Source organism: Nyctereutes procyonoides, unplaced genomic scaffold, assembly GCF_905146905.1.
Source record: "Nyctereutes procyonoides isolate TBG_1078 unplaced genomic scaffold, NYPRO_anot_genome, whole genome shotgun sequence".
Lineage (NCBI taxonomy): Eukaryota > Metazoa > Chordata > Mammalia > Carnivora > Canidae > Nyctereutes > Nyctereutes procyonoides.
This window is the reverse complement of record NW_026575145.1, coordinates 17,338,390-17,360,324: the sequence shown is the minus strand read 5'-3', so window position 1 is coordinate 17,360,324 and position 21,935 is coordinate 17,338,390. Positions and strand designations below refer to the sequence as shown.

General features: G+C 37.8%; 1 protein-coding gene across 1 annotated transcript in view; it reads right to left on the bottom strand.

Annotated features, from left to right (window-relative positions):
• Positions 1-10,145: 10,145 nt before the first annotated feature.
• Positions 10,146-21,935, bottom strand: part of PRKD1 (protein kinase D1) — a 323,089-nt gene continuing 311,299 nt past the window's right edge. Inside the window, 2 exon segments of the mRNA XM_055309335.1 lie at positions 10,146-11,147; positions 11,982-12,067. Coding sequence (XP_055165310.1) covers positions 10,929-11,147; positions 11,982-12,067 — 305 coding nt within the window. The 3' untranslated portion in view covers positions 10,146-10,928.

The following is a 21,935-nucleotide window of genomic DNA, read 5'->3' as shown; positions in this document are numbered from 1 at the left end:
GAGTGGGAAATATCACTGAGGGCGACAGAACATGAGAGACTCCCAACTCTGGGAAACGAACAAGGGGTAGTGGAAGGGGAGGTGGGTGGGGGGTTGGGGTGATTGAGTGATGGGCACTGAGGGGGACTTGAAGGGATGAGCACTGGGCAATATACTATATGTTGGCAAATCGAACTTCAATAAAAAAATATACAAAACAAAACAACACTCCGATGAAGAAGAGCTTCTCCTTGACCAGAGGAACTCTGGTCAAAGGAGTGTAGGGAAGCACCCCACTGTGTCTTTTTCTCTGTATGTCCTCTTGCTGCTTGGCCCTGGTGACAAACATGACCACAGCTGTGGTAATTATGTTACAGAGTGAGGAAGCCAACGCCCTGACTTACTAGCCAGAGGACCATTAAATAGGGGCTTCTGTGAGATAGAAGGTGTCAGGGAGATCTCAGGGAGGAGGGAGCTCAGGAAAATAATTCCAAAAGGTTGTATATAAACTCTTGGGCTCAGTCAGAAGTTGGGCATTCTTAAATCTCTCTCTAGTCAGCTTATCAAAGGCTTTGAGAACAAAACTGTGAGGTAGACCACTTCTCAGACCCTAGACTGCCACTGGGTGGTGCACATAAAAGGTCCAAACAGCAAAGCACAGCTGTTAAAAAATTAACTGACTTTGGAACCACAGCCTCCAGAAGGCAAGTAGGAATTTGTAGCTTGACTCTAACAGGAATAATTACTATTAAAATCAAGAAACAAATAATGCAATCAATATTCTCTACAAAATTTAAACAAGACCCAAAACCCCACATAATATTCAAAATATTCATGGTAAAATTCCCAAATTCAATATATAGCGAAGGAAGAAACTCTCAGCAGATGGCATAGATATGGAAATTATCAGGAAATTGTTTTTTAAAGATTTTATTTACTTACTTGACAGATATAGAGAGGGTAAAAGTAGGGGGGAATGGCAGAGAGAGAGAGAGGCAGAACCATGTTCCTTGCTGAGGACTCTGGGATCATGACCTGAGCCAAAGTTAGCCCAACCAACTGAGCCATCCAGGCATCCCAGAAAGAATTGTAAAGTAGTGATTTTAACTGTATTCCAAGAAGTAATGCCAAATACTGTTGAAATGAATGGAAAGATAAAAAGTCTCAGAAGAGTCATAGAAGACATAAAAACAACCAAAGGTAAACTTTAGAACTGAAAAACACAATAACAAAAAACAGAAACTCACTGGATGGATTAAACAACAAAATGGAATTGACAGATGAATGAATTAGCTTGAACTTAGATCAACAGAAAGTATCTCATTTGAAAAAAAGAGATTAAAAAAATTAAACAGTCTTGGGGATCTGTGGGACAATACCAAAAGGTTAAACATTCATGTCATTGCAGTCCCAGAAAAATAACAGAAAGAACGTGGTCAAGAAAAACTGTTATAAGAAAGAATGAGGAAATACTTTACAAACTTGGCCAAAGATATAACTTAAAGATTCATGAAGCTCAGTGAAACCTAAACAGGATGAGTGCAAAGAAACCCATGCCCAGAAGCACCAGAATCTAACTCTTGAACATAAATGACAAGCAAAAAATCTTGAAAGCTGCCAGAGGAAAATGAAACATTGCATGTATGGCAAATTTCTTATCAGAATCCAGAAAGTAGTGGTCTGAAGGCAGTGGGATATTTTTAAAGTACTGAAAGAAAAGAAATGTCAACCCAGAGTTCTACATTTAGTGAAATTATCCTTTATGAATGGAGGCAAAATAAAGATCTTCTCAGATGAAGGAAAACTAGAGAATCTGTTGCCAGCAGAAATGCTCTTAAAGAAATGTATAAAGGAGCTCTTTTATTGAGTCAAAATGGCATTGGAGGACAATTTGGAATGTCAGCAATGAAGGAAGAGGGACAGAAATAGTAAATATCAGGGTAAACATAATAGATGAATCTCCCCTTAAACTCTTAAAAATGTTTGTGGAAAGCAAAAATTGTAACAGTCTGATGGAGTTTTTAATATATGTAGATATAATACCTATTACAATTACAACATAAAGAGGAGAGGATAATGGATCTACAAGGCTGTAAACTTTCTATATTGCACTTGAAGTGGTAAAATACTACTTTTACATGCACTGTGAAATGTTAATATGTCTATTATAATCCTTAGATCAGCCACTAACAAAAAAATAAATAAAAAATAAATAAAAAAAGATCAGCCACTAACAAAACATTACAAAGAGATATAGTAAACCTCAACAAATAAATAAAAATGGAATACTATAAAATATTCTAATAATTCAATAGAAGGCAGGAAATGAAAAGAAGGGAATAAAGATAGGAAGGAAATGAAAACAAAAGATATCATGGTCAACTTAAATCCAAAAATATCAATAATTATGTTCAATTTAAATTGTCTCAGTACACCAATTAAAAAAAAAGATTTCATAATGATTTTTTAAAATTCAAGATCCAATCACATTTTATCTACAAGAAACTCCCTTTTTAATATGTGGATATAGCTTTAAAGTAAAAGGATGGAAGAGCATACACCATGTAAAATTAACCAGAAGGATACAGAAGAATTCAACAACACATCAATCAAAAGGATTTAGTTGACCTTTGCAGAACAGTTGACCTTTGTAGCAGAATACATACTCTTTTCAAGTACACATAACACATTCTCAAGATTGGCCATCTCTTCATCATAACAAATTCAAGAGGAACGGAATCATACAAGATATATTGCCTGATCATAAAGGTATTAAACTAGAAATCAATAACAGTAAGATAACTGCAAAATCTCTCAGTAATTAGGAATTAAAGAAATTCTAAATAATCCATGGATTAAAGAGGAAGACTGAAGGGAAATTAGAAAATATTTTAAACTTGGGATCCCTGGGTGGCCCAAGGGTTAAGCGCCTGCCTTCAGCCCAGGGCATGATCCTGAGCAAAACAGTCCATGCAGGGAACCTGCTTCTCCCTCTGCCTTTGTCTCTGCATCTCTCTCTCTCTGTGTCTCTCATGAATAAATAAGTAAAATCTTTAAAAATAAATAAAAGAAAATATTTTAAACTTAAGAAAAATTAAAACACAACATATCAATATTTGAGGGATGCAGCTAAGGTAATGCTTGAGGGGAACATTTAGTGATAAAATGCTGTATTAAAAATAAAAATACCAAATCAATAATTGAAGGCATATGTTAAGAAATTAGAAAGAATTCCAAAGGAAGCATAAAGAAAATAATATAGATATGATCAATTAAATTCAAAACAAAAAAAGCAGAAAAAAATCATTAAACCTGATTTTTTTAACAAAGATCAATGAAATTGATACACTAACAAAAGAAAAAAGAGAGTAATACAAACTGTCAAAATCAGAAATGGAAAACAGAATACCACTAGAGGCTCCACATATTAAAAGGATAACACGGAAATAACACAAGTAAATTCATGGACCTAAATTTAACAGCTTAAATACAAAGGATCAAGAAATAAATACCTAAGACTGGAAATACATAAATAACATTTGTCTATGCAGATGATTGATTGTGAGGAAAGTCCCCAAGAATCTACAAAATTCCTAGAACTACTACGAGCAAAACAGTTGAGCAGACACCTTACCAAAAAAGATAAACCAATGGAAAATAAGCACAGGAAAGATACTCAGTGTGATTATCCATTATGAAATGTAAGTGAAAACCACAATGACATACCACACCACGCTGATTAGAATGGTTAAAATAATTTTTTTAAAAAATTTTTTATTTATTTATTCATGAGAGACAGAGAGAGGCCGAGGGAGAAGCAGGCTCCGTGCAGGGAGCCCGATGTGGGACTGGATCCGGGACTCCAGCACCACACCCTGACTGGAAGGCAGGCGCTAAACTCCTGAGCCACCCAAGGATCCCCGTTTAAAATAAAATTTTTAAGAGTGACAGTACGAAGTGCTCATGAGACTGTAGAGCAACTGGAACTTCCATACACTGCCAGTGGAAATTAAAAATGGTATAGACACTCTGAAAAACGTTTGTCAGTTTCTGACAAGGTTAACAGACACCCTATGACTCATCAATGCTGCTCATGGGTATCTAATCTAGAGAAATGAAACTAATTTTCACAATCTGTGCATGAATGCATACAGCAGCTCTAACTCAAACTGGAAACAACCTTGATGCCTTTCTGTAATAGGTGAAAGGATATACGAACTTGATACATCCAGACAACTGAATACTACTCGGCAGTACTGATTCACCCAACAACACAGATGAGTCTCATAGGCATTATGCTGAGGGAAGGGAACCAACCACAGAAGTTTATACACTCTGTGATTCTGTTTACATGAAATTCTGAGAGAAGCTACTCCGTAGGGAAGGAAAGTAGATTAGTGTTGGCCAGGGTTAGACGTTGGAGTGAGCTTGACTGCAAAGGAGTATCATTAAAAAGTGGGGTTTTTTGGAGTGACAGGACGATTCTGTATTCCGAATGTGATGATAGTTACATTAATCTTATGTGTTAAAACTTATTTAAAAAGGTAAACCAAAAAATTCAATTTTATTATAAAAAATGAATCTGATTACTTGTTCTTCATCTGCTCATAATTCAATGTGGAACACTGGAAACAAACTGTAGCCCTTTCCTGCATCAATTCCCTTAGCTCAGAGATCTACTTTTTTATTGCTTTACTCATAGGATTAATGAGAGAATGTTTGTGAAATGTTTTGAGTGCCTTAAAGGGAAGTTGCTATGCAAATATAAAATGTTTTTATCATTACCCAGGCCCTAGTTTTTCTTTTGCTTTTAACATGAAGCTTATGATCATCTTCATTTTCACATTATTTTTAATGAATTGTAACAATAAGATGTGGTAGCCAAGATATAAAATGAAGCCCCTGCGTTAACAGGCTAAAACTTTGTAATTAGAATTTAAACCATCAGTCTGTCTAACAATAATTGGCTCTAATGATTATTTCACTTTGTACACAAGCTACAATTTTATGAAGTCCCAATGTGGCTTATTCTTCAAGTCACTATCTCCTTCGAGATGTTCTTAGCTTATCTTGGTGTCTGAAGAAAGAGAATCAAGTGTGAGGAAGAAATTCACATCTTGAAAATAAAAGAGTACTCTGTCTTCAAAAGGAAGTAATGAGAGTATGGCTATTTTAATTTGGACTCTGCTTATATTATTTTTTAAAAAGCCTTTTACTCTCTAGGAACAAAAGCGTGACTTAAAGCTAATATTTAAATTCTTAGAAACTCCCCCCCCTCCGAGTTTTCTTTCTTTCTTAAGTGCAAAATAAAGAATCCCCTAATTGCCCATACAGAAATTGCCAATAGCTTCCTACTTATTTTGGGACAAAGTGTGAATTCTTCTTCCTGATTTTTGAGGTTTTTTGATAATTTAGCTCTATTTAGCCTGGACAGTCGTACTGCCCAGGTCTACCTTCATATTAACCCTTTACTTCATCAGGAGCATTTCCTCTATTCACATCAGGTTCTTCTGACTTCTGCATCTTTACTCAAGTGATTGATTCCTCCTGCCCCTCACCTCAGTCTAAAGGGGTGAAAGCTCTGGCACACAATCCAGTTGGATATTATACTTGAGACCTAATATGCGTCACACTCAGGCATTTGCCTCTAACTATCCTTGTCTCTGTGGAAGCTAGTGGAATCCCACAGCCAACCAATTCCTGACAGTTATCTGCCTTCAAGAGTGGAGGCAAAATTATGAGAAGAAAATAAAATCTCCTTGACAATTGAGATCAGTTAAGTGCCCAGAGCTCAAGTAAAGCCCAACCACTGTTCTCAGACTAAGCTACACTAAAATATTTCAAAAGGAGAGATCTGACGGTTTGGGGGCTTATTAAAAACACCACCACCACCACCAGCAGCAGCAGCAGCAGCAGCAGGATACTTGAAGATTCTTCCATTTCCCAGAAAAAAACTAAATCTAATTCAAAGTTTCACCATTTCACTTAAGATACAGAAAGTTCTGCAGCAAATGTTCACAGTTTTCAGCAGATTAGCTGGTAGCCCAGATTCACTTGAAGAAACCATCTATTGTCAAACGTTCCTGGGCACAATCTTTGACACAAAGTAGGTCAGGGAAGGATGTGATTTTCCCTTTTTCAAAATAGCATTTGCCCCAGAGAATTAGAAACATAAAGAGAAAAAAGTGTGCATCACTGGCACCTTGTTGACATTCAAATTAAACCATGCTTTCATAAAATCTATGAATTAGTAGATAAATTTGAAGTCACATTGTCTAGCTTCCTGTTTTGTTATCGAAACAAGAAATGAATTTCAAAGAGGTGATACTAATTCCTGAAATTCTGTGATCCAAAATCTGTGGATTACATAGAATTCTTATTGGATAATAGATTATTAATTTTTGAACCCCACAGCTTTTGTGACGTTAAGGAATTTGAATGTATCTTATAGATAACTGGGAGCAGAGTCTTTGAGAAGATTTTAGAACTTGTGAGTAAACGGATGAAAGCAATTTTGGTGAAGATAAATCTGGCAGTGGTATACAGAGTAGATGGGAGGGAGGAGAGCCAGAAGGAAAAAGGTTCCACTCAGAAGAAGTCTACAGTGCAGCAGATTTGAAGGTGAAGACGGTAATGCTGATTTTAGACATGTTGAATTTAGGTCATGGTGGGATCTTTAGATAGATGGAGTCTATAAATTCACGGAGAGAGGAAACTGGATTGTTGAGAGTTTAGGGTAGCCAATATGGATTTGGAAATAAATCATAGGAGGATAAAACACTGAAAAAGAAAATAAGAAAAACTCTGGCAAATGCAAACAGAAGTAGGGTAGAGGAGGAAATTAACACCTCTTGACCCGCAATGGGTGCCAGCAATTTGCTAAGAAATTTACATACTTAGTTATCCCAACTGCACTTTAAATGCTCATGAGGAGACTCCGAGACTTTCAAGTAGTTTGTCTAAATTCACCCCTAAAAAAGGGGTTGGGATTTGGATCTATGCCTGTTAACTTCAAAGTTCACACCCCGTTCAGTAGCCTATCAAAACAAATGGAGGCAGGACCGCAGAGAAAACAGGTCATAGGAAAAATGGACAGCAACCACATCTATCTTTCATCTGCTATACTCCCAGCACATAGAAAGTGGTCAAGAGTAGTTGCTGAGTAACTAAAGAACACCAAACCACTACTGATGGCTATATTGATGTCTCGAGCCCGGTATGCACTGAATTGTATGTTGGTTTTATTTTATTTAGTTTCTCACAACACTCCTGAAGATATGAGTGATTGCAGAGTTTTCATGGTCACCCAGAACTAAGGCCACAGTTAGTCTGTCCCTACACTTGGGTTTCTAATCTCTAAGCTATATTGAGAAAATCCATCACTTTTGAGTTAGAGGCCACTGATCACTTATGTGAAAAGAGATTCATTAATGATAAAAATGAAAAATTTATTCCATGGGACATAAACACAGAAGCCAAAGGGGAAAAAAGTGAGAATATTGCCAGAGAAAGAATAGACAGAAATTAGATATTTGCTAAAGGGAGAAGCAAGGTTCAAGTTGATTTGTTTATACTGTTTTGTTCAAAGTGGGAAGCTGAGCCTGTTTTAAGTCAAAGGGTAATTTGTTGGTAGATACTAAAAATATCTAACAAAAAAGGAGGACTTTAAAGAGATGCAGGAGAGCAAAAAAGATGTGAGATATAGGTCAAATGCATGGTTAAAGGATGAATAGGAGTAAAGGCAAGGGAGTGGGGGGGAGACAACAGTCTTTTGGGTAATGTGTAAAGGCTGGGATGAAGGAATCTGTTCCCTTTTGGCAATGAAAGCAATGGGCCCTTCTCCACGGGCCTGGGTGTATCTTCAAATGAACCAGTACTTGGTTTCTTAAAACAAGTGCAAACAAATGGAATACAAACATAATCACATCACAGGGGTAGTCAAACTTAACATTGGTTGGATAATGGTTGAAGAGGAAACAGATGGCTTTCTTAATTTCACTGTTGCACTTATTTTACACATTTAATACAATGGTTCACTATATATATATATATATATATATATATATATATATATATATCTCAAAATAGTCTCCATCAGCGTGAGTATTCACTAAACACAAAGATGATCTCTTCCTTGGGGACAAATGGACATATCAAAAACATCAGTGATCAAAATATTTTTCTTAGCCCTCTTGCTAAGGCTAAATGCAAGAACAGTGGCAGTTTGTGCTGATGGTTCAGGACACCTAAAGACCAGCAATTTTTATGGCATCATAGGTGGGCTGATGATGTCATTGCTTAAGGAATATTGCCCTGTGACAATGGCAAAGGACACAACCTCCCGAAGACATGCTTTTGTCATTTCCCTTATTTTTGTTAGAATCGGAAGGTACTTTTGTATCAAAAATGTCAGGCTGCCTTTTGAATTAAACAGACTTCGGACCTGCCCGTATCAATTACATGCTATGAGATCCCACTGACGTGAAGACTAGACAACTTTATGGATGATATTTAGCATAGAACATGGGTGCTCATTCAATGAAATTGGATTCTATGCAGCATCACTGATATTTTGAGTGGAAGAAAAGTGGCATGACTTTCAGCGGTCCCCCTTTTCTCTGAACACTGGAAGTTTTTTCAGTGTGCTTGATGACACTGTGCTTGATGACACTGCACGGTAGGTTGTGTCAATAGCATTGCAGCACAGATGTCCTTCTGACACAGCTATTCTGTGTAGCTGTAGTCATATCCACTACAAAATGCTGGAATGGTTGGTAAGGCTGATGCCTAAGAGGCTGAAATCATTCTCTCTTCACAGTATTTTCTACTGTTGTCTACTTCATTTTTGAATTTCTTCCTTTGGCTTCTGTAATATTGCTTCATTTAATTCCATTTTAAATCATTCCTTTCCAATTTTCCTTTCATTCAGACTGAACTTTCCATATTGGTATTTTTTTAAGTTTGTGTCCCAAGATTACTTCCATCTCATTCTATCCCCAAGGATCCAAGTCATTCTAATCAACATATGGTGGGTTTTTGACTTATAAGTCTGTACCTTCAACTCCAGAATTCTTTCCTAAGCTCCAGGCACATATCTAAATGCCTTCAGGATATCCCAAACTAGGTGTCCTATAGAACTTTATATTCAACATGTTCGAACATGAACTCACTCTTTCTAAGGCTCTAAATCCTTTTGATTAATAGTTCTATCAATCATCCAAGTCCAAACCTAGGATTCATTCCGGCTTTCTTTAAATTCCACATTTAAATTCTATTTACAACTGTTTTGTGTCAGCTAATAGTTTAGCTGATCTTTTGGCTCACTCCTTGTTCTGGCTTCTATCCAGACTTTGTCCTGCTGGTAGAGTGAATTCTATGATGTTGCTTACTCTTCTGCTTTAAAGTTTCAATTGGTGTTCTGAGACATAAATTTCAAACCCTTTAGATAGGGGATAAATAATACTAGAACAGAATAAGGAATAGGTATTAATACAAAATAGTGACTAACCACTGGAAAGATCCAACTACTACCCCCATCCGTAAATACTGTGTAGTCTTAACATACTTACCTAAAACATTCAAATGTCTCACAACACATAAAATTCTTCCATCTATTTATAACATTTCTGTTACGTAGTAATACACAATACTTTGTCATTTTGCTACAAAGAAAAACATCCCACATTACCCACTCCACACCCCAATGTCTATTAAGTCCAGTATTACTTTTCTCTTTCCCAGGTTGTAAAACTTGACCTCAGTTGGCTTTCTCCTTAGGAATTATTTTCCAGTCTTTATGTGTTTTTGTAGTTCACATTAGAATCTTCTTGTTTCGATAATATTGAAAGAAATTAGAGCCATTATCATAATTCGTTCTGGTTTTATACTGACTAAATCAGGAAGCTACATTGAGATTGCCATTTGTAATATTCTTACTTAGGCCTCCAACTTTCCTGTTTGGCTTTGGTTATTTTTCTCTTTGAGAGCTCTTTTCTCTACTGGAGAGCAGATGATATGAAAGACAAATACTCCATTATGCTTTGAAACATACTTTTAGGCCTCAGAGTAGTTCAAGTTAAATTCTAAACCATGAGACTTTCTACTTTTTTGAGCAGATACCTTTGTTCCTCAGTGGCCTGAAAGTAAATGAAAATGATTCAGCCGGGTGAACACATTCTTTGACAAGAATATTTATTTGTTATTATTGAAAAATACACAAAGGCAAAAGGTTGCTTAGCTGCTGATTTTCCATAATACAGAGGGTATTGTAAGAAAGGAGGAAATATCTGTCATAAATGGCAGTTTACATTTCTAAGGCATTTAGGCTTATGAGTAGTAGGTGCACCTAGGTCCACTTATTTGAGTTTAAACATACTGAGGCACACCAGGCAGGCAAAGAATTTGAAACTATACAGTAAACTTCTCCATGCACCTGTGTCTAGGATTATATAGCCACTTCCCATCCCCCATCATTGTTTTGTTGTTTTTTTTTTTTTCCACATGAGTTTTGGAGTTGTTCATAGAACTGATAATAATCTACTCTTCAAGAGTTTGCTTGTAACGACAACGCCAACGGGACACACAGAACAGAACTACTTCACAGACAGGTTCTGTAGACTCTTACCAAATTGAGGCTCCAGTAAGAAAAACACCAATTTGCAAAGGCACAGTGGAGACAGGTTTAATGCATTAAATACAACATGAATCATTCACAATAACAAGTTTAGTGTTTCAGGGAACTTTTGTTAATACAACACAGTTGGTCACACAAAATACAAATGCTTCTGTTGATTTGTCTTGGCAACTCAGATACATCAACAGTGCTAACAGTTTAACAGCTTTGTTCTCATCTGACAGAAAATAATGGCAGTTCTGCAAGGCAAATGTTAAACCTGACCGTATGTATTTATTAATTCCACAGTGTTTTGACAGATTATAGGGGATGGAACTCAGAGGATGCTGACACGCTCACTGAGGGCTTTCATCTCTGTTTCTTCAGTTTCAGGACCCTCACTGTGGCTCGCACTTGGAGTGATCAGGTGAGCCGGGTACCGCAGCCCCTGCTCCCCTGCATACTGCTCCCACCGCAAGTCGTCGCTCTCGTGGGTGATGTAGCGTTCCCCGATTTTGCACTCTAGCTCTCGCAAATCTAACCAGGTCTGATAATCCTGAGGAATAAATTTCAAAATATTACCACAAAGATGATCACAACTCATTAAAATACTGTTTTGTTTCTGTTCCCACAACTGATGAGTTATCCTTCTTCCTTCTACTCCATCAGTGCTGTGTCTCTCATCAGGCACCCTGAAGTGCCAACAACAGCACCAAAGCCTTCCTGCTTACCTAAACTCTGCAGATGTGTACTGTTTGTATGATACCATGCATCAGAGAGTGGGCAATTAGGGCTTGCAGTCAAACAATTAGGAACACTGGTAGTCCTTTGAAATTTAATGCCTAGGAATAATCCTTTGGTATTTCATAGTATCATTTCCTAAAATTTAAGTTTAAGGTGAAAATAAATATAGAAGAGGAAACAAATGCATGCATATACTTTATACTTGCCATGCATTTGTTCCATAAATTTTAGCCCAGGATTTAAAAATGCAGACTCCAAATGAGTACAGTGCATGACCAGATGGGCATCTGCTTGGACATTTATCAGGATTATACATACAGATGCTCTTGAAATCTGGTCCTTGGAGTTTTATAATGACCCTTAGATTTTTTGTTTTTCTGTTTTTATTTTTGATGCATGTGTAAGTGTGTGCATGTGCTTGTGTGTGTTTGGTATATTTCTTCCCTGCCAAATATTCTTGTTAGAGAGATTTAGAAACATCAAATTGTTATTAAATCCTAAGAAGTTGCATGCATTTTGGCAAACAAATTGATATGAGAATAACGCTTTTAAGAATATAACAAAAGATTTTTACATATATTATCAAAATCTTGTAAATATTTACAAGTCCATCTGATTGGGAAAATGTCCAGTGATTGATGTTTACCTGTAGCCAAGGATGACTCAAGGTCTTATCCACGCTATAGCGCTTTCTCATTTTTACTTGCAGCAAGTTATTGATAAGATCAATGGCTGAAAAAAAATCAATTATTGATAAAAATAGATGACAAATATGGAACACTTGCATAATTCACTTACAGTTTATTTCACATCAGCGATTTCACAGTTAGAGGCAGTATAGTGCTATCAGGCACCAGAACCTGAAGAAAATAGTCTTGAGAATTCTAAAACCTTGGCCTTAATTTTATTTTGGATATTAAAAAGTGAAATTGAAAACAATTATGGAAGAGGAAGTCTGAGTCTTTTGTGATTATGATGTGAATTTCTCTTGGTCTGGTCTTTAATGCATCTTTCTAGGAGTTTTGTTTAAATGTACATCATTTAACTATTTCTTATACTAACGGCAGAATACAACTAATATCTAAGAGAAAGCATTTATTAATTTTGTTATAAAATGTATTTAAAGCTTAAATACACATAATGGGCTTTATAGTCTTGAATCAAACGACAGACCTCTGGACACCAAATTTAAAGGAATAAAATGAAATATAACATGGGCCAAGACTCAGGATAAACTCACAGCCTGAATACCCAAGGCCCAATAGGAAAACACTCATGTCTCTTTCACTTTGCTTATTAAAATACCCAATGAATTGGATATTATATCAGCCTTCACTGTTTCCTAGGGGAAGACAGGAAAGAAATTTGTCTAACAAGAATTATTCTATGAGGTTAGAACCAGTCTGTCCAGCTAAGCACTCTGATTCCGATTGGGACTCCTGCAGCATGTAATTTGGGGTGGGGAAGTAATTCTTTCAGTTATCTAGTCTACAAAGCATCTGAGTTACTTACAGTACTATGTGATAGACCTTTTCCTCACCTTTATAAAAATTATATTTTCAGCGAGGTTATTATTTAATATTATTTAATAAACTCACTACTATACCTTCTACTCATTCTTGTAATAACTTCCCATTTTTCTTTCACCTTAGCATTTTCTTTCGAAAAAAGAGCTTGGTGAAATCTGCCAAACCAACAGAAGCACTCACATTTCACCAGTTAATTTCTACCCTTAACCATATCCTGGCCATCAGATTTCCTGAGGGATCGATATTTCCCCTCCAAATCTTAATCAAATAGATAGCTGATATAAAAAATGCAAATTAATTCCCCAACTACTATAACCACCAAGTCCTGAATCAGGTGGCTCTGACTGTACTGTATGGTCTACATCAACCTGTATGGCTCTGAAAATTCAGGTGGTCACAGGAGTCCAGAGGCAACTGGGACAAAGACAGCTTCAAATAGAATGAATTGGAATCTTCCTCATTACCAGGCAAAGAGAAATTATTTCTATAGTCTCTTGGTAATTCAGAATTTCTATCTCTTTGATACCAGTCTTCCAAGTATTTGTCTGTATGCTTGAATGGCTGGAGAATCAAACACCTAAGAATTCTTTGATAGGAGAAAGTAAATGCAATAGCACATTTAAATGCTCTCTAGGCTACTACCCCCTTGCCTGAGCTAGGATACCCTGGGAAACACAGTACTTAGTACCATTTCAAATTCCACACATGTGTTCCCAGAGAGCTTTTGAAAGTATAGTTCTCTCAGTGAACTGTGCATTGGGCATGTGCTTTAAAACATCCATTCACATGATTTACTCACTGGTGAGTAAAGTGCACCTTCCATTCTTGCTGCTGTGAAGTCACAGAGCAAAAATGGAGGATGAGGGCAGACAGGAGAGCTTATGTGTTACTGTAAGTGCACCACAGCATTACGCTTCCCCAGACCCTGCAGGCAATAAACACATATTACTAATTCACTCATTCTGCTTTGAATTCTATAATTAGGAAGGTAGGAGTACAGTAACTCAACAAAAGGGCTGGTTTGTGCCCAAATGCACCCCAGCAGTGAGCCACACTGCCTAATGGGGAGGGAAGTACTGCCAGAGGAGAAACTAAGTGTCTGAAGGGAATGGAATATGTGGAGATGAAAATTTTTTTCTGCTGAATGAAGCACACAATCACAAGTCTGACTACAGCCTCAGTACCCAGGCGATGTGAATAAACACAACAAAATAATGGCAAGTACATCCAAGAGAAAATAGTTTAGGATATAAGGAGAGAATGAGAAGGGATATATATGTGTGTATAAATATGTATGTGTATTTGTATGTTAATTTTTTTAATTTTTTATTTATTTTTTGAGAAAGAGAGTGAAAGAGATAGAGAAAGAGCATGAGCTGGGGGAAGGAAGGGGCAGAGGGCGAAGCAGACTCTCCTTAGAGCAGGGAGCCCAACACGGGGCTTGATTCCGGGACTACAGCATCACCTGAGCCGAAGGCAGACACTTAACTGAGCCACCAGGTGCCCATTTGTGTGTTTATAAATATATTTTGTGGCTCTTGGTAGAAAAAAAAACAGGAATAACCAACTTTGGGCACGCAGTGTTACTCAGAAAATAGGTCCATCATTAGTGCTTGAGAGCTCCATTCTACTTGTCACTGTTTCTGGAACTCTTAAAACATCTTTTTTATTAATCAAGTCATACAATTCAGCATTAACTGTACTATCGAAAATGCCTTTCACTAAACCCATTTTTAAAAGAAATTCTGAAGTTTTGTGTGAACAATGTTCTTTTTTTTAAGATTTTATTTATTTATTCATAGACACACAGAGAGAGGCAGAGACACAGGCAGAGGGAGAGGGAGAAGCAGGCTCCCTGCAGGGAGCCCGACCTGGGACTCAATCCCAGGTCTCCAGGATCACACCCCAGGCTGCAGGTGGCGCCAAACTGCTTCGGCACCGGGGCTGTCCTGAACAGTGTTCTTTTTATTGGCTATGTTCCTCACATGTGTCAACCATTCACTCATCTGTTCATTCACCAAATCTTCCCTAAGGAATTACTGTTGGGAATTACTTAGGGAACAAAAGAGTTAATGATAAAGCTCTAACTCTAAAAAGCTCCCAATCTAGTTGCAAAGGCAAAATATGAGTTTGCATGCATGTATGCATATGCGCAGACACACACACATACACACACACATTCACACACTAGAGATAGTCTCCAACAGTCCTATTTCATAGGTCAATGAGTTACATGATACTAGTGACAAGAATTCGTTTCTCCTCTATTGTGCCCCAAACTGTCTTTTTATAACTAACCCACGTTAACTTGGTCCTGTTCTATATGATAGTTTTTCAAGTCTTAGTGATAGTAATTCACCTTTGCTTCACCTTCTCAGTTTCAGTCTTCCTGGGCACCCTTATTTTGACATTCACTAGCTTTTCTTCAATGTTCCTATTCATTGTTGACAAAATTTTCTCATAATTAACTGACTTATTTTGTAGACACAGATATTATTCAGGTAGCCTGGAATTGAGGGTGTTTTAGATTTCACATTCATATTAATAGATAGTCCTGATAACAACCCTATGAAAGTAGTTATCTTCGTTGCCACTTTATATAAAAGGAAAATGTCATGTAACTTGGCCAAAGTCAGATAGCTCCTGAACTGAGGCTTAAATCCAGTGGTCTGGCTCCAAAGCCTCTGCTCTTAAAGACTATACCATATAGCAACCAGATCAAAGTATTAACTCATTATTAACTGATATTAATATTAAAAATTAAGTTTATTTTTTTCTAATTATGAAGTTAAATTCTTCTTAATTATGTTTCCACTAAACTTATATGTTCTTTTGTGCAGGGGTATATAGACACCTTTGTGAATTTAATGAATTTAGCTCAACATTTTGGCATTCAAAGACCATTCTGCATGTGGTAGGAGCCCCTTCTATCACAAGGGCTAAATGTCCTAACTTTCTACCATGTCCAAACTGAATGAGTGTATCAGCTATGTATTATGAGTGTATCAGCTATGTATTAATTAGATTATCAGGGACATTTTTTGGTCAGGAAAATGCTTTAGTATCAGGTTGGATGACTCTATCCTAGATCGCACTCCCAACTGCCATGCCTACTGATTATTCTTTGAGCAAGGCTGACAAAAAAAAGGCAAGGTTGCCTCCCAGGAGAACAGTCATCCAGTTCATATTTTATCATCTTTCCCAAAGATTCCTGGGGGAGATTTCCCCAAATGTTTTATTTTAGTCAAGGCACATCAGTCTTCAGCAGTATTCATTCTACCATTCTACTTATTTAAAAAGAAAATTCAAGTATCCTAGAAAAAATTTAAGTAAACTAATACTGACTAATACTGACTTTTAGTCATTTCCTTCTAAAGGCCAGAATTTGTTTTCTACATGTTTGCACACTATTTACTCAATTGTTCAGTCTAGGATTTTGTCAAGGATAAATGTTAAGCTTCCTGTTTAAAGACTTCAGAATTCATTCTTTCCTCTTTTCAGAAATTCAGGAAACTCTAGCCTAAGTATCTTAGCATCTCGTTTTATCCATGATTTATGAAAAATTACTCATAATGGCTCTAACAGCATCACTGCAAGCTTCTTTAACATACAGTCCTGAACGTTCATCATATTTATAGCGGCCATTGAGCATCCTCCCTCTTGTGATACCCCAGGTATTAACTTCCAGCAGATACTGCTAGGTGTAAGAGTATAGAAGATCCAAGCTAAGGGAAGGGGAAGCCAGTAACAAATGAACAAAAAAGACTAGTAAAACTAGAGTAGCCCCAGCCTCCAAAAGAGAGCAGGCAATCAGAAGAAAAGTCCAGATGGGAGACTCAACTCCAGCTCCCAAACGTAAATCAAGACTAAATGATCTGATCTAGAAAGAATGCAGGGGATGAGGAAGAGGGAGATAAAATGGGAGAGACAGATACAAAGCTGGGCCAGTCTGTGAATATCTCTCAAAACTAAGCAAAGGAGACAGGGAGTATGTTCTGGCTATAGGAAACAGGAGGAAAGAAAAGGACTGCAGTAGAAGGAAATGTCAGAAGGAAAGGCGGCATGCTGGCACAGCAGCAGAGCAGGATGCCATTGCCCAAGGGGGAAGACAGAAAAAGGCAGAAACTCCACATTCCCCAGAGCTCCAGGAGCATCTGCAGCCTAAAAGGTCTCTGAGACCCAAGAGAAACGGATATTGGAAAAGGAGATAATGTCTCAGAAAATTTGGTATCTTGTACTTCTTTCTCTAGATACAGCAAAAGTATATAATCAAATACCTGCCTTTTAAAGATTTATTTATTTATTTGAGAGAAAGAGAGAGGGTGCAGGAGCATGCAAGTGGGAGGTGGGGGGTAGGGGGTGGAGGGCAGCATAGGGAGAAGCAGGCTCCCTTTAGGGAACCCAATGTGGGGCTCAATCCCAGGATTCCAGGATCATGACTTGAGCCAAAGGCAGACACTCAACCAGTTGAGCTACCCAGGCATCCTTAAATACCTGCCTTTCAAGAGTTGAACAACACAACACAGTGCTGGTTTCCATAGTTTTGGGTAATCAGCAGTTGCCATCTTACCATTTTAAATAGCTGACACTGGCCAGGGCTAATGCTCTGCAGGAAATCCTCTATCCCTTGGGTTATATTTTTTTGTTTCACACTCTCCTCCCTTTATTCTCTCAGTATGAAGACTTCCCCAGCCCTCCTTGAAGAAAACAGGAGGAAAATAGGCAGTGGCTGATTTCTCCTCCTCTCTGCAGTAAATATAACTTCTTCAGAAACTGATAGGATTATTTTCTGATTGTACGGGCCCATTTATTCTGGGACTTAGTTAGCCTTTGTGATATTCTAAGGGTTTTGTTCTCTTACTTAAACTCAATCTCTTCCTTTCCTATTATTAATAAATTGTCTTAAATCCAAGCTCTCTAAATACCTTGAATAGTCACATTGAGGTGATGAGGGATAGAAGCAGAAAAATGTTCACCTTTAGCCCAGAAGGCTAGTCTGCACAGTTTCAATAAGATCAAATACATGCTAGTTGCTACATTCTTAAAGGGTCTCCTGATTACCTGTCTATATTACCCATTGTTTTGGGTTTTTTAAAGATTGTATTTATTTATTCATGAGAGACATACAGGGAGAGGCAGAGACATAGGCAGAGGGAGAAGCAGGCTCCCTCCGGGGAGCCTGATGTAGGACTTGATCCCAGGACCCCGGGATCACAACCTGAGCCAAAGGCAAATGCTCAACCACTGAGCCACCCGGGTGCCCTTATCTTACCCATTGGTAATATCCAACTGAATGATAAGCATCAGAGAAATCTTGCAATCGTAGTTTTAGGAGTACAAATTCAAAGAAGACATTTATGATCTAATACTCCTTGCACCCTCCCCCTTGAGCATTAAGCACATAACCACCAGCTTCACTCAGCAAAAGTGCAGCTCTTTCTGCCCATAGATTGTGTCTCTGTGCTACTTAAATAAACTTACAAAGCACCACAAAATGTTTTAAGAATTCTTTCTTGAAAAAAAAAAAAGCATTCTTTCTTGACCTTCACACCAATCCTGCAACAGAGGCAATACAGGAAATCTTTCTTTTCTCTTTGTTATTAGAAAATTTTAAATAATTGCATGGTTCAAATTTTTCATTTTTAAAGAATCCCTTATCCTTCATGAGCAAAAGAGCTTTGTGCTTTCTAAAATATCTCTAGGCAGGAATACACACTGTTTCCTATAAATTACAAAATAAGACGAAAGAAAATCTGTTTTTTGAAGCTTGATGTTTCTTTTTGCTACGATGAATTCTTGGATAACATGGTTACTTTCCCCCTTGACTTCCTGTACAGCAGTTGCTCTCACTGCCCCATCAGCTGCGAGACTAAAATGTCGGGAAAGCAAAAAGAAAATTTAATCAAATGTTCTCTTTAACTGGAATGGAACTTTCAGCAGATGTTAGGATAGCTCAAGTTCTGGGTAGCCTGTTTGCCAGGTGTACAAGTATATCGGAACAAACCCAAACCTAATTGTCTACGCAGGTGCTGAAGAGCTTTATGTTTTAATATGAAAAGAAATGTTCCATCAGAGTGCTAATTGTATATTCCATTTTCTTCTGGCATCAAAATTCAGAATTATCTTTGAAATTGTAGAGACTATATTGCTGTCATTCTGTACTTCAAAGCAAATACCATGTATATGGGCAGAACAGGTTTTCTGTGGGGCGCCTGGGCGGGTCATTCATTTGAGCATCGGACTCTGGATTTTGGCTCAGGTTGGGATCTCAGGTGAGATGAGCCCGAAGTCGGGTTCTGTGCTGGGTGTGTGTGGAGCCTGCTAAAGATTCTCTCTCTCCTTCTCCCTCTGCCACTTTCCCTCCCCATCAACCTCTCTCCCAATCTCTTAAAAAAAAAAAAAAAGAATAGGTTCTCTGTATGCAGAAGGTATATTTGCATATGACATTACTATGGCTAAACTGAAGGACATCCGAAACTGGAGAAAATCCTACCAAATGAATAGAACCGGACATATCTGAATACATAATGGGTCCCTTGGGTCATAACTCTTAATCATTTCTCATCTTTTTTAAAGATTTTATTTATTTGAGAAAGAGAGTGAGTGGGAGAGAGTGAGCAAGAGAGAGTGAGCAAGCACAAGCAGGAGAGTGGCAGTGGGAGAAGCAGACTCCCTGCAGAGCAGGGAGCCCAATGTGGGGCTCAATCCCAGGACCTGGAGATCATGACCTAAGCCAAAGGCAGACATTTAACCGACTGAGCCACCCAGGTGCCCCCCCATTACACATCTCGTATTATCTCAAACTATGTCTGTCATCCCCCCATTCTTCCCAGTAGATTTTAACTCCTTTAAGGTCACACAGATTATGTACTAATTTTTTGCACATAAGTTTCATCAAAATGTAAGATAAAATGCATCGTTCAGTGCATTAGAAAAATGCTTGCTAAACAGCATTTGGTAGATTGAATACATTCATTAGGAATTTAAACGGCCATTTTCTCAGCTCTGAGTTTTAATAGCCACATTATCTGCATATGGCTTGTATTATTTTGGCTAAATGTATTCCTGGATGGAAAGACACTGTAAGACATGTAAAAGATCATAGGATTGGTGACTTCTATCAGAAAATCATATTAATGCTGAGAATGTCTCAGTATAGATTACGTTATTTTGCAATGTTGATTCTACAGAAGAGGAATGACCTGTGAATCCCACAGGCTGAGCTCTTTTTTCCAGTAACAGTACCTTTAAATATTTTTTTCCATACTGTCTTCTGTCCACCCACAAATTAGGTACAAATTTTCAAATAGGAAACCAGATCAGAGCTATTATTCTAGTGATAAAGCCATCATCTGTCAACCACTGAGCTCCTTGCCTTCAGGGAAGTGTTTTCTTTTTTCCCTTTCTATTCTCTGCCTAACCTCCTGTCGCAGGGTAGCTCAGTACTTCTCTTGGTTCACTTCATGCTGATGGTAAGTTGTGTGTTTATTTTAAAAATCGTTTTGCAACCCTTCACATTCCAGCTCTCAACCAAGCAAGCTGTTGCCCAGCAACACTAACTGGGCCACTCCTCCTGGGCTGAAACCAGAGGCTGAGGCAGCAAACAAGGCCTCTGGAAATCATCCTCTTACTTGTTCTGAGGCAATTACCGCAATGCAATGAAGTGTAGGACCTTTCGAGACTCAAGTCAGTATCTTTCCTTTTCTAGTTCCTTCCTCTGCAGAAAGTTACCCTATCAATGGTTACACCTTTGCTTTACACTCAATCACATTTCCTCTTGAAGACTAGAAACATTATATGGTCTCATTCATTTGGGGAATATAAAAAATAGTGAAAGGGAATACAAGGGAAGGGAGAAGAAATGGGTAGGAAATATCAGAAAGGGAGACAGAACATAAAGACTCCTAACTCTGGGAAACGAACTAGGGGTGGTGGAAGGGGAGGAGGGCGGGGGGTGGGGGTGAATGGGTGACGGGCACTGAGGGGGACACTTGACAGGATGAGCACTGGGTGTTATTCTGTATGTTGGCAAACTGAACACCAATAAAAAATAAATTTGTTATTAAAAATATTTTAAAAAATAAAAAATTTAAAAAAATAAAACAAGATGTAATTGAGAAGGGCACATGATGAGATGAGCACTGGGTGTTATATGTTGGCAAGTTGAATTTAAATAAAATAAAAGATTCAAAAAATAGTGAAAGGGAATAAGGGGAAAGGAGAAAAAAATGAGTGGGAAATATCAGAAAGGAAGACAGTACATGAGAGACTCCTAACTCTGGGAAACGAACTAGGGGTGGCAGAAAGGGAGGTGAGGAGGGGAGGAGGTGACTGGGTGACGGGTACTGAGTGGGGCACTTGATGGGATGAGCGCTGGGTGTTATTCTATATGTTGGCAAATTGAACACCAATAAAAAAGAAATTTATTTAAAAAAAGACTAGAAACAGAATCTTGGAAATCATGAATTGCTAAAAGACAGCCTACAGCAGCCTCCAAACTGATGCCAAACTCATTCAAAATTTAAGGTTAGAAATCGAAATATATTTATATGATCCTAACGATGTTCAGGTACATTTTTTTCCCTTTTTCAATTGCACATTAACATCTTTGAGAGACACTTCTGTGTTTCTGGTTTTTTAAAAATGCTAATACTCAGGCCACAGGTTCAAGGGAAAATCTTTACGTAAGGGCTTCCAGGTATCGATATTTTTAGAAGCACCTCAAGTGTTTGCTACCATGTGCTGCTAGTGTTGAGAAAATTCTGCCAAGCAGTGCTTCTTAGACTTTTAATAATCCAGGGATCTTACAAGGAAGATTCTGATTTAGATCTGGGGTAAGACATGAGAGTCTATCTTTTAGTGGCTCCCAGAAGGAGCCTTAGACCACATTTTGAGTAGCAGGGAACTAAGAGGTAGGTATGAGAATATTGACAGTAGTTACTAATTGGCTTAGCATCTCCCAGAGGGCCCCTGAATGGATACATGTAAACAAAGAGAAAGGTATCTAACCGTAGATAGAGAAAGGTATCTGAACCCCATCTGGTTCAGTATTCTGCAATGAAGACATAGAT